The sequence below is a fragment of the Solanum lycopersicum genome, chromosome 2 (assembly GCF_036512215.1).
Source record: "Solanum lycopersicum chromosome 2, SLM_r2.1".
NCBI lineage: Eukaryota > Viridiplantae > Streptophyta > Magnoliopsida > Solanales > Solanaceae > Solanum > Solanum lycopersicum.
Window position 1 is genome coordinate 55,475,164 of NC_090801.1, and position 13,870 is coordinate 55,489,033.

Below are 13,870 nucleotides of genomic sequence, written 5' to 3' on the forward strand. Positions count from 1 at the left end.
GTACTTCTATTGATTGTATATTTCACCATTTCCCACCACACCCAATATTTATTTTTAACAAAATTTTCATATTCGCCCTTCTTTCTCTTTTTTCGCCCTTCTCTTCTCTCTCATTCATTGCTTCGGTTGGAGATTCCATTACAGTTCCAATTAAAAAAGAACCAAAAAAAGGAAGAGCTCATAAATCACGAAATCTACATTTGTTGTTCCTTTAAATTGATTGTATCTCATGTTTTTGCACCCCTTTCACGTGTTCTTTGCCTTTTCTTGATTTCGCTTTTCATTACTTCTTCACATTCCTTTCAATACCCATTTTACATTGATAAAAATATTATCTTTTGGCTTTCTTATCGGTTTTTGTTTCTGGGTTTTGTGTATTGTGGAAAGTTGCATCCTTGGGAGGTGCATGCTGTTGATTTTTCTGAAATCTGCATATTTTTGCGGGGTAAGAAGCAATGTATGCTTTTGTTATGATCTGAAAGCTTTTGTGTGCATTGGTTATATATCTTTGGTTTGTTTCTTTTCCGGGTATTGTTTAGAGTATTGTGACTTTGCATAGACCTGATCTCTTGCATTATTCTAGATTCGGGTTGTTTGACCTTTGATTTGGCAGCATCTAGTGGTCATAAAAACAAAATCTTGAAAATGGGTCGGTGAACAGAAACTAGTTTGGCCTTGTTTTAGACGGCTTGTGGGTGGGGTGTGGAAGGAAGGTGAAATTACTTTGCTGATTCACTTTGCATATGTTATAATGCTGTGGTTTTAGTGTTTTTCTTTGGTTACTATTTGTTCTCTGATTATCTTTAAGGCTTGTTGAGCTTGAATTTCTAGTTGATTTTAGTGGTATGGTAATTTGCTGTTTGTTTTTGAGTTCATATTAACAAAGGGGCTAAGGAGTCGTAGCGGAGAAGTAGTTTTAAGTTGTACATGATCTTAATGCGAGTTCTTTTGCTTCCGGTAAGGATTCATTTAGTGGATATCTTAGGAAGGCAGCAATCCAGAAGATTGATGCCAAGGTGTGTTCAAGTTGGATCATGATTGTGTCATTGTGATTTTGGAGGATTGGACCCTTCAATTATTTAGGAGGAAGACAGAGGAGAGAATACAAGGCATTCAAGTGTACTAAATGATGTTTGTGGCTTATATTTTGAGCTATTCATAGTTGAATTGATATAAATTTGGGATAAAGATAATTTTCTTGTCATAGCTGCCTGTATGTGATTTGATCTTTAGGATGCTTGCAGCTACTCATTTTCATCTTAAAAGGTTTCAACTTATCCTTTGAAGTCTTTTCACAATGCGCATCAAATGCATTTATTATGCTCAATTCAGTGTTAAACAAACATTTATTATGCTCATACTATATTAAAAAACTGCTTCATGCTAATAGATATATTTCTGAATATTCCATTTCAGGAAGCTCTGGTATATATTGCAGTTTACATGTATAGGTGATCTTCATTGTATAAACATAGATGGTTTTTAAGAAGAGAGCTAAAGACATGACAACTGCAATCGGTAGAAAGGCAGCTCCTGCACGGAATATAGTGGCATTTAGATCTTATCAGAGTCAGGCTGAGACCCTGGTTAAAACTTATTTGTTAGCAGATCCTTTTATACCTTATACCTCTGTCTTTGCTGGCATATTTGCTTGCAAAATGGTAAGGTTTATTGATTATAGATCATTTTATCCTTTTCATTCTTGTGACTATTTAAGAAAGGAGTTCCCTTTTTTTATTAAAAGCTGAGTCATACTTGATGAAGATATTTTACATTTTCTTGGTCTTCTCTCTTCATGTTTGTGAAGTAAAAGATATAAAAGCAAAAGATTGGGGAAACTATAAAACATCTAATTGATTTCGCCAGAAAATTATAGATCATGTCCTACATAATAACTTTCGTGTGCTGCACAATTTCTCCCCTGTACTACCGTTCCTTTTAAACTCTTTTGGCTCTTCACAGGTCTATGATCTATGTCAACTGATCAGCAGTTTTTACTTTAGGACGTACAATACCCTAACAAAAATTCAAAGGACTGAGTGGAATAACCGGTAATTAGCCAGCTCTATCTCTATCTTCCGCAAGGATTTAATGATTCACTGCTCATGTTTGTGAGACTTATTTTTCTGCAGTGGCATGTCAACAGTTCATGCCATTTTCATATCTGCTGTGTCCACGTATTTTGCGTTCTGGTCCAATCTTTTCTCTGATCAAAATCCTGATGGCCTTTTAATCGCCAGAAGTTCACCACTATCAACTTTTACATTAGGGGTAAGTAATCTTCTACTGTATATGATGAGTATTGTCTAGTTATATCCCTTTCATTTTGGATTTCCTTGTGAGGTTTTGATATTTAGGAATTTGAGATCTAACATATCTCTTGCTGTAGAACAAAGATGGCTCTGGTATTGATACTTGTAATGCTAGTGTAGATGGAACTTCAATCATAAATTATTTATTTAGTATGTTCTCTGGATTCATCTCTTTTTCTGTTTCTTTACTAGAAATTTTAGGCTCAATTTTTCTTTTGCAAAAGAATACTGATTGTTCTTTGCTATATGTACCCCCCGGGCTTCATTTTTTATGTGTAAACCAGGTGCTGAGAATGGTAATATGGTGACATTTCTTTTAAAAGCGTTCTCTGATATCAACTCAAATGATTTGCCTTGAACCAAGTATTTGATACTAAATCTAAACCAAAGAAAAAATTGTGCACACTAAAATCACCTTTTGAGTTGACCATAAAAAAGATAGCAGTATTCCACATCTGAAGAACCCTTATTAAAGACCAAAAAAGAAGAACCCACATCGTTTTATAGACATTTATTGGGTATCATATTCATTCCCCATTCCTGTGGCCTGGCCTTCCAGAACAGAACACGATTGCGCGTACACACATTTATATATGTACTTATATTGGAACTTGGGTATTTGAGACTAAAAAATTACCTTTCACAATAAACTTAATATTGTCTATTATAATTAACCCATATTACTTCTCTTTTCTGGGCCAACCAGCCAGAAAAAGTTGGTCTCGCACAGGGATATATTAGACTCACAAGATTGATTGAGAGGAATAATGAAGATAAAAAACCGGTTTTTGAAGTTTAAACACTTTGGGCATGAATTTGGAAGGATATGCACTTTTCAGAATTGGAATAAAACGGATAGGATAGAGCAAAATGGATGTAGACGATTCATATGATAAACTCTAAATAATTTGAATGGATACAGTTGATTTATTCATGGTTTAATTGCATCGTATAGAGCAATGTGAGGTGGGATTCCCAAAGGGGGTTTAAGGTTGTGGATGATACGGATGCTATGGTCTTTGACTATTTCAGATGGAACTGTTGAAGAATCATATGAGATATCACTTTTTGGAGGTAAATTAAGATTGAGAAAAGGAGCAGCAAAAAGAGGAACCTTTTTTGAAGCTCTAACTAGCCTCAAGGCAGACATCCAAGATTTTGATCTTTATGGGTTCCCCTTTTAAGTTTTTTAGCATTGAACTCATCATATTCCTAAAGTTACAGGTTTCATAATTCTATTTTTTTTATAAATTTTGTAGTCTTTTTTACCCATGAATTTATGATTTGGTCGAAATTACTGAGTTCAGATGAACTTGGTATTGATACTTTGAATCCACTTCTGACTAGCCTAGAGGGACACCCGAGGAGGATGTGATGTTGTTGAGTCCTGAGGGGAAAAGGGAGGAAGATGTCAGTGAAATCATATGATTGGGTCTTATCTTCAGAGTGGGATAGGTGGTAGGTGAGTACAGCACTGAAGTACGTAGGAAGGTTGTTACTTTAACCTGGTGAATGCATTATTGATGGTGGACAACTCAAGGAAGGAGAGGAGAAGAATTGTAGGGATTTCATGCTCTTGTGTAAGATAATTGGTGAAAACACCAACCAATTCCTGTTACATTTTATATTCACTACACAGTTGTGGAATTTCCCTAGTTCTCTGTCAATGTTTCTTTGCAAGTACCAATCACAGCTACAGAAACCATCATGAGCCGGAGGTATCAAAATGTCAACAGAGAGAAAGAGACAGTTCTTTCTCTGTTTTGTTCCTTCCTCGGCAAGCTTGGGATTTTCCTGATGTAGGCTCCCTGGGTATGGTTTCGGAGTTAATGTAAATGCCCTATCTTCAAAGTATGCTTCTGACTATGTTTTCTTATATCTTTTAAACTAATGTGAGATGGAAGAAACAAGATTGTTCTACAGTAGTCAAGGAACAGAAATAGTATAAGATGATCTCTTTTCCCTTGCGTACTTTAGTAACGCAAGGAACATAAGTAGGAGAAAAAGATCTTTTTTGTTTCACGTACTTTTTTGGTGGAAGTATCAGTATTATAATGGGATAGCATAAATGAGCTTCGGTTGAGGCGCTCTCACTTTTGTTCAAATTGTTCACACCAGCTTGGCTGTCAATGAATGCTCTTTTTTCTATATTCAACCAAAAAAAAATAAAAATGAACCATTAAATATTAAAAGAGTCAAGAATTTATTATCTTTCTTTTGCTTAGGTGTTTTTTGTAAATGCAAACTACAAAAATGTATTGTTTCTTTTGTTTCCTTCCTATAACACTGCAACAGCTTCCTGAAAAAAAGATGTAGCTTCAGAAAAATCGGTGCATGAAGTTGGTTTTTCTTTCTTTAAGCTGGTATAATGCGTATTAGAGTTCCATTATGTGGTTCATTAGTTTTATTCCATGGTATTTGCACGATTCTGTTTGGTTAGTGGATCTGGGTATGTGGTCGTGATGCATTAACTTGCTTGAATATTATAGAGTCAATATAGCAGGTATGCTGGTCAGGACTTACTAACCTATTAGCTTTGAACTTGATTTACCTCTCTTATTTTCATATGCTAGTAGGTAAATTAGATATCAAATTCTCTCGGTATATGGCCATTTTAATCCTCTCACCTTGTGACTCTGTTCAGGTGTCAGCTGGGTACTTTCTTTCAGACCTTGGAATGATTTGCTGGTTTTACCCTTCTTTGGGTGGATTAGAGTATGTAAGTATATATTCTCCAGTGGAAGAGAACTTCGTCAACCATAGATATCTGTTTCAAGAAATACTTCATTTAGCATCGATTTATATGTTGTATGTCAAATTCTAACTGTTGATTTTCAGGTTGTCCATCATTCTCTTTCAGCAGTTGCTGTAGCATACTCCATGTACACTGGAGAAGGACAACTTTATACGTTCATGGTACTCATATCTGAGGTGACAACACCCGAGATCAACATGAGATGGTAGGTGCTAAGAGCACCTGTTGGGAAAGTGCAGCACCATTCATGTTGTAGCACCCTATGAACTTATGTCTCTTTTTTATGTCGTTTCTTCAGGTTTCTTGATACAGCTGGATTGAAAAGATCTTATGCATATCTGATTAATGGCGTGGTGATATTTTTTGCATGGTTGGTAAGTGATGTCTTCAACATGAACAAACTTGTTTGCATGGTTGGTTTCATGGATGTAGGAATGGGGATTATCCAGGGTACTCTCGATTTTAGCAAGTTTCTTCATATGCTGAAGAATCTGAATGATGTATCTTCATCATGTCATTCCTGTTTAACAGGAATATTCAAAGCAAATAAAGGGTCCATTAAACATAAGTTGCATGTCTTATAAGAGAGGACCGTTACACTTTTAGTGCATTTGTTACTCCACTCATCTGAAATTCTAATTCCAGACAGATTGGGGAAATGATTGCTCCTTAGAATTGATAAATGACTTGATTCAATTGTCTTTAAGACATCTAATTATTTGAACGATTCCTATTAGTATTTGCTAAACTGAATCTTTTTACTAATTGCAGGTTGCAAGAATATTGCTGTTCATTTACATGTTTTACCATGTCTATTTGCACTATGATCAGGTGACTCTTTGTTTATTGTCAACTCTCTCTTTCTCTGCTCAACAAACTCTTTTAACTTTTTCTTCTGAGGTATTAGGCTATTCTGGAATACGTTCTATACTCCCCGGAAATGCCCAAAGAAGTTTCTATAATTATTCACCCTTGTCAAAATCCAACCATTTTATTTGTCAACTTCGTTAGACGTAAAAACACATCAAAGTCTTGATCTCAAGAATTTTATGGCCTTAATTGTAAGACTAACAGTATTATATGAGAGTGAATCTAAGATATTCATAAAATGAGTTTCACAGAAATGCAAATGTTAAGAATGAGGTGTGATACTACAAGATTAGACATAATCGATAGGAGATGAAAGAAACATAGATAGACGATGAACTGAGAGATTGCTTGAGATGGTCGTGTCTTACATAGATGTCCAAATGCTTCGTCCGCAGATGTGGAACCATGATGAAGAAAGGTGTTATAAGTTGACAGGGTAGACTAAAATCCCATGGAAGGAAGTTGTATATTGTGTTATAAGACCTATAATCTCTTGGACTTCATGCAAAGTTGGGGAAAAGTATAACATAAAGGAAGCAAAAGATTCATACAGGCTATGTCCAATTGTCCATTAGTTGGGAGGAAGACTTAGATATGGGGGTAATGCTTACGTCATGTCTTCTTTTTGGTAGGTTTGTTTCAATCCTTCTACATATTTGTATGCCTGTAGTAATATAGAGAACTTGTTAGGTTAGAAAACCCAGTGTTGTGAAAAGCGCGATTCAAAGCGAGGCGACCCTTATGTGCTTTTTTATCTTGAGGCGAGGCGATCTGAAAAAAGCTCTCGCTTCAGATGAAGAAGCGAGAAGCGACCCTAAGGCAAAAGTGCAATAAAGCGCGTTTTTTTATAAAAAGCGACAATTAGGATTTCTTTTTTAAAAAATTAGGTTTTTAAAAATAATCTGATATAACCTTCTCTCTCCTTACGACTCTTCTTTCACGACTCTTTCCCTTCTTTCTCTCCTCGCGACTCTTCTTTCACGACTCTTTCCCTTCTTTCTCTCCTCGCGACTCTTCTTTCACAATACTCCTTTCCCTTCTTTCTCTCCTCGCGACTCTTCTTTCACAATACTTCTTTCCCTTCTTTCTCTCCTGACGATCTCGACTGAGGCTGCCTCTCTCTTCAACCTCGACCGCGACTGCAGGTAACTTTTTGTTCATCTCTTTTTTAGCTAATGTTTATTAGTTCATCTCTATGAGTTTCTTTTCTCCTGAAATATACAATCTTCGCCTGTGCTTCATCTCTTCATCTCTCTAAGTTTCGACTACTCTAGTTTTTTCTTCTTCTCTTCTTTTCTTCATCTCTGCTGCCTGTTCTGTTTCTAATAACTGACTGCTGCCTCCTCTGTTTTTTTTTTCAATTCTTTTGCTTTTTTAAAATTTTTTTTTTGTGATCAGTCTAGCAGCCTTGTTGAAGAATAGGAGTTTGAATCTTTGTTATTTAATTATGTTTTTGATTTTTTGCTTTATATGTTATGACTTGTGATTATTTTTGCCTATGTAATTTCTTTCAATCTAAGACTATATTACCTCTATTTAGTATTTAATATTTTTTTTATTTTTATACTAAATGTCACTTTTTTTAAAAAAAAAAAAGCGCGCGCTTCGCTTCACGCTTCTCGCTTCTGTGAAGCAAGCCCTCGTCGCTTTTTTCCGCTTCTCGCTTTCCAAAACACTGAGAAAACCTCAAATCTTTGAATATTTGAATGAAATGGGTCCAAACTGATTGAAATGGATAGTCAGGATCCATATGGCTGATGTCAATTAGATCGAAATTGAGGTGGAATTATCGATAGTTTGAATTTAAAAAATGGCCTGTTATTTTCAGTGAAGGATTTTCAAGAAAATGTTCGAAAACAAATGATATTATACTCTTAAAAGAAGTCTCTTGTGCAAGATTCTGCAGTGATATCCCATATAACTACTACCAACTCATTGATACGGATTTTTTCATAAGTAAAGCCTTTTCCCTCTTATTCATAGCTTTCACCAGAAAGTCTATTATTAATTTAGGTATTTGAACTTAGATTGAATTAATGAAAAAAAAACTTACTGATGCAAATTACAACGGAAAAGAATGAATACGCTTCTGCTTACAAAGATAAGAAAAGAAAAGGCAACTAATCAGGAAATGCAGATAACCTTAGTACTAATTTATCCAATGGATTCTAGAAGAGACACTTTGATCTTGAAATATCTTGACATTATACTCTAGCCATATGCAGCAGTAGTAAAAAGTCTCTCATCGTTGTTGGAAATTTTATCTTGTATTGCTAGAGCCTTCTTCCCTCCAAAAGCTATAGATTTTGTGATAGCAAAGTTATTTAACTTCAAGGAGTAGTACATGCCTCTACAAAAACTCCAATTTGCAAAACGCAAAAACACATTGCTCAAGATTCGTTACTACTTGTGCATGGCACCCGAAGTATGTAAAATTTCTTGTAGACTGTCAATATGCAAAAGTTCATGAAATTTGAGTAAGGGAAGATTCCTCCAGTGAGATACAAGAAGTCAAAACCCACCGCGGAATTGTCGATGCACCTTTGTGATTGTCTCAAAGAACAATCTCTACTATTAAGACACGCATGCATCTTGTGATCATAAAGTGGACTTATTGGGATCACAAAATAAATTAGCTCTCTATTTTATTTATGTCAGTAAAACTGTGAAGCCCCCTTTGTGATGTGTTACCTACCTGAGCTACAGAGTGATGAAATGGGAGCATCATAAGCCTTGAACTCTAAGCTATGATATAAATGTTGATGGAATGCATTATCCTTTTTGAGTGTTTACCATACCTTATCAGTTCTAGTAAAACCAATAAAATTGGCTCTTAGAAGCTTACAAGTACAGGCAAAGTTCCCAGAAATATGAATAGCTTAAAGGTTATGCTCTTAACTAAAGATATAACTAGCATATTGTTGAATTTAGAAAGCTTCTGATCCTTCAATGTCCTTTTTTTTTGTATCACTTCTCTTTCAGCATACATGCTTTCCTTATTTTATTTGTTATTTAGTTTTGAACAAAGTAAACACGGGGCTGCAGTTGCACCAACTATAAGTAGTAAACGCAATATAATGCAAATTTGTATCGCACCTAAGATTTAAAATTGTCATTATAGAACATTAAAAAAAAAATTCATATTTACACATGGAGATCAACCATAAGTAGCAATAGGCAATCTAAAATTTATTGACTGAGAAAATTTTAAGTAAATATTCCTTTTAAACAGCTGATATACTAGTAAAGAGACCTATATGGATCTATAGAATATTCACATGAAGGAATTAACACTAAGCTTAATCTGTCTCCCTCTGTTGAACTTTTGGTACTGTGCAAACCATTTTCTTCACATATCATGTATAAGATTAGACAGCATATGAAACAGACCTTCTGCTGGTTAAAAGTTTCTTCTTGCTGCAAAAAAGTTAATTATTGGCTGGTGAGTAATGCTGTTCTTGAAAGTGATGTTTTGTTTCTATATTATATATGAGACATGGATCTACATGAATATCTCCGCAACAGTATACGAGGTTTGGAAATAGAAGAGGGGATTTGGAAATAGTATAAGATGTTCTTTTTTCAATATTCTTTTTCTTTTCCCCTCATTTGTTTCCTTTTGCGTACTTTAAGGAGTTTTAGGGTGCTTCATTCCTTTCTTTCCAATAAGAGCAATCTATTTATTTTCTCATTCAAGATGTGCTAGTATCAAATGATTTCCATCATTTATTTATTTTTGTCTTTGAAACATTAACTGATTGCAGGTCATTCACATGCACATTTTCGGTATTCTCTTGGTTTTTGGAGTTCCGTCAGCTCTTGGTGTAATGAACATAATGTGGTTTGGCAAAATTATCAAGGGGTTGAAAAAGAATCTTTCGAAAAGGGTGTGACAAGATGTCAGTTGTTAGTTTAATGCATTTTTCCCATGAACTCCTCTACACTGTACAAATGGGTTGTAAGGTAGCTAGCTGAAAGGGGAAGAGAGAAGGATTAAAGACCTCGGAAGAATAGATTGTAAAATCAACAGAAACGAATTCATGTAACTGGATACTGGCAAAGCATGTTCAAGAAGCACACATATTCTATATCTATTGTGTGAAGGAAAGTAGAGCAATTCAATGAGAAGCCCCAGCGGTAAGTAAGTAACACGAGCCCTGTATAAGTGATACAGTTGTTTTCATGTGATAAACATCTCAGAGCCAGTAATTCCACTTGCATGTTAGCGTGTTCATATGATTTCGTTGTTCCCTTCAACTTTAAATTAGTCATGAACGAGCCATCTCATTTTGCTTTGATTCTTAGTTTGGTGTCACGCTTTCAAGGCGTGTATAGTTTTTGGTGTACTATCAGATTTTTCATTTTCCTGTAAAGATGTAAGTGTTCAAATGTGGAGAAATGTGAATTTTGTGTTCTCTTGCAAGTATTTATTGTTTTGCATCAAAGAGATGAGAAATTTGCTTGAGAAATGAATACATTTTGATGGAGATTTAAGAAGAAAGATGTGCATCTTTAGTTGAGCACACAATTTCTCTTCCCAAAACAAGAACAAGTCCATTTCTCTATGCAAATGTGAAACAAAATCGTAATTATTTTTAGTCCAACAAATAATGGTATGGACGGTCCTTTTCTCAAATGAAAATGGCTGAAAAATAGATGCAGAGTGTAGCATGAATATCAAAACAATGAGTTCCAGTAGGCATTGAAGGGCGACTAAGCAAAAAGGGTAAAACAATAAGAAATGATAGAATCTAGACACGGAGAGGTCCAAGTGGATATGAAAAGAAAGCATACGAGCATACAAAAAATAAACTAAAGTACAACAAAACGTAATCGGACCTCAAATCAATCTTAGAGAACACTGAGGCTCCCTATAGCTGGTCAAATAGGTCATCAATCCTAATTCTAGGTTAACAATTCTTCACCATCCCCTGAATCAAATAGGTCATCAATCCTAATCCGAGGTTAACGATTCTTCACCATCACCTTATTCAGTTGCCTACAGTCAATGCACAGGCACATCGTACCGTCCTTAACAAAAAGAACGGAAGCGTCACAAGGTAACCTTTAACAAATAACATAGATGAGTCTTTTCCTAAAGTTCGATGATATATTTGAGAGATAAGTGTCAAAACACACCCACACTATACCTTTTTTTTGAGTTTCATACCTAAACAATTGAAAGTCTGAGTTTCATACCTAAACTATCACTTTTTAGTTTGAGAAACACAACTTTCTTTTATACCACTCTCATCATGGTATGTGTAATACTCTCTCTCTCTCTTTTATTTTAAAGAATTTCTACATCACACTCCACATGGACAAAATATCCAACCTTGACGATAAATAAATAAATTATTAGTATTAGCTAAAATTAAAAATTAAAAAACTATTATAAAAAATAATATTTTCTTTATAAAATAAAACGTAAAATATTTTTCTTACCCCACACCATTTTTTTAAGTTTTTTATTTTGCTAAAATTTCTTCTATAAAAGTATTTCAATTTTTACTTCATCTCCTCCCCCTCATCAAATACTAATTTAGATATTATTTTATTTTCTTAAAAATATAATTCTACCCATCCCACTTAACCCTTGAATATATTTTTTACTTGCTGCCACAAGACTTTTTATATTTTTTAGTTGTTTATGTTATATTCGGTACACTAGTAGGATTTTTTTTCTAAAAATATATGTATGTGCATATCTAACACAAAATAAGAAAAACGTAAAAGAATAAAAATTGGGAGCGAAAATTTAATAGGATGGGGTAGATTTTTTTAAATAAAATAATATCAATTTCTATCGGGGGAGGGGAGGGGGGGGGGGGAGAGGATGAAATATGAAATTTTTGCAAATATTTAATTTTTATCTAGATAAAATATTTTATTTATGTGAAACTCCATTTGTCAAAGTTTTTTCATATAAAAGAGAGAGTGCACTACACACACCATTGAAGTGTGTTTCTCAAACTAAAAAAATGATAGTTTAAATATGAAACTCACACTTTCAATAGTTCAGATATAAAACTAAAAAAAAAGTGAATCGTTTAAGTGTGTTTTTGACACTTATCTCTATATTTGAACATTTTTTCTTTTTTAATACCCGACAATCTGTCCTTAAATGCAATTGAGGTAGCTAAAGTCCTCCGAATCGTTAATGCTCTAATAATATTAAAATTTGCAGATTAAAACAAAAAAAAAGTTTGTTATAGATGGTATAAAGTAGTAATGAAGAGACAAATTAATTATATTTTTATGTAGTTAGACAAAAACAAGTGCAGGCAGGCAGTTACATTGTACCTTATACTAATTTTGATTCTTCAATTTCCAATAGTTTCATGTCATTTTCCAATATCCCAAAGTTTACGATAAAAAGCGCAGCCACCTTTTTTATTTAACAAATATTAGCAAGTACAATTCATTGGTTGTATAAACCATATACTTTGAAAGTGACTAACTCATTTATTTTAACCAAATTAGTATAAAGCAGTCAAATCATTGACATTTTTCTACAAATAGAAAAAGCTATGTTGCATACTTAAAATAATATATTTTTTTTCTTTTTTTCATTTTCTTAAAAATTATTTGGTAAGTTTTCAAAATTAACCCCTTACGTTTTCAAGTTTTTCGTGTTTCCCCCCTATATTTATGTTAGTATGAATTGAAATTGAAAACTATGTAGTAGGAATTAATTCTAAAGGTAACATGGAAAAATAGAAATATGATGTCAATAAGTTCAATATCGAATATTGCAGGTTGAACATTTATTTCGAGAAAATTTGGCTAATAAATTCATTTGAGTTGCCAATTGGTAAAATAGCCTTCTTTGATAATGTTCTACACGGGAGTGACTCAAACATATCAGTAGTCTAAACTCAAATTTGAACAGATGCCTTAAATTTTGATTATTTTTTTTTAAAAAAATGAAATTTATTATAGTTAATCATATAATTTTTTTTGAGACAAAGTATTTTAGATTTATCAAACTTCTAATCATTTTTTCCTCTAATGATAATTAATACAATGCTAATAAATTTTTTACCGTTTTTTATTAATATGCGTATTATTATTGTTAAAAAATATTTTTATCGTAGTGACTAATGTATTTAGCTAGGGAGTTAGGAAGCCAATGAAGAAAATTTTAGAAGTATAGGGGTGTGAAGTGTAAAAGCAGATCAATAAAGGGTTAAAATGAAAACAAACTAAATAAACAAAAGAAAAAAGATATTATGACAAGGTGGCGTAGTTTAAGGAATATAGCGTCATGTCCACATCAGATTAAATTAAACTTCCCTGCATTATGATCTGTCTGTCGTAACAAAGTCAGAATTAAGAATTTGAGGTTTTAAAATTACAAATTAACTTTACTATCTCGACATCGCTGCCAGTTTAGAGCCGAAATCAAGATTTAGGAGTTTCTGAATTTTCTTTAAAAATAGAAAGAGAAACTTTTTGTTCATAGAAAGGTTTGAGAATCCACAACTCTATATTTTCACAAGTTAATATATATACTTATATATTTATTTATTTTTCTTTGTATTTTTCCGAACTTACAAATCCTCGCCTAACTCCACCTTTAATTGTCATCGTACTTTGATTATTATATATGGCCTCTTTGTTTTCAATACTATAAAACCAACTAAGGCAAGTTCAAATAACAGGTATAGTAGAATGGATGAGATTTTTTAGTTAATGTTTGACGTTTTAAGTTATGATAATTGTGTTATATGTAACCAGAAATGTTTTAACATACATATAATTTCAAATAACCAGTAAATTTTAAACAGAATGATTATTTTAATTATTTTTAAGAAAAATGAAAAATCAAAATCGGTTCATGTTGGTAGTGACATGGTGGCCACTATCTCAAATTATGATCATTTGTGAATCATCATCATGCTTCTACTTTTTGTTCATAGTAATGTTTTTT

The 13,870-nt window shown here is 33.4% G+C and overlaps 1 protein-coding gene across 2 annotated transcripts; it reads left to right on the forward strand.

Annotated features, from left to right (window-relative positions):
• LOC101247393 (uncharacterized) lies at positions 1–10,360 on the forward strand. 2 transcript variants are annotated; one of them, XM_004233158.5, is made up of 9 exons: positions 1–445; positions 1,417–1,661; positions 1,963–2,051; positions 2,133–2,271; positions 4,957–5,031; positions 5,151–5,272; positions 5,366–5,441; positions 5,839–5,898; positions 9,702–10,360. In XM_004233158.5, exons 2-9 carry the CDS (start codon positions 1,476–1,478, stop codon positions 9,828–9,830), a joined length of 876 nt encoding a protein of 291 aa, XP_004233206.1. In that variant the 5' UTR covers positions 1–445; positions 1,417–1,475; the 3' UTR covers positions 9,831–10,360. The 2 variants fall into 2 exon arrangements, with proteins under 2 accessions (XP_004233206.1, XP_019067788.1); XM_019212243.3 differs by having other exon boundaries at positions 8–457.
• The last annotated feature ends 3,510 nt before the right edge of the window (positions 10,361–13,870 follow it).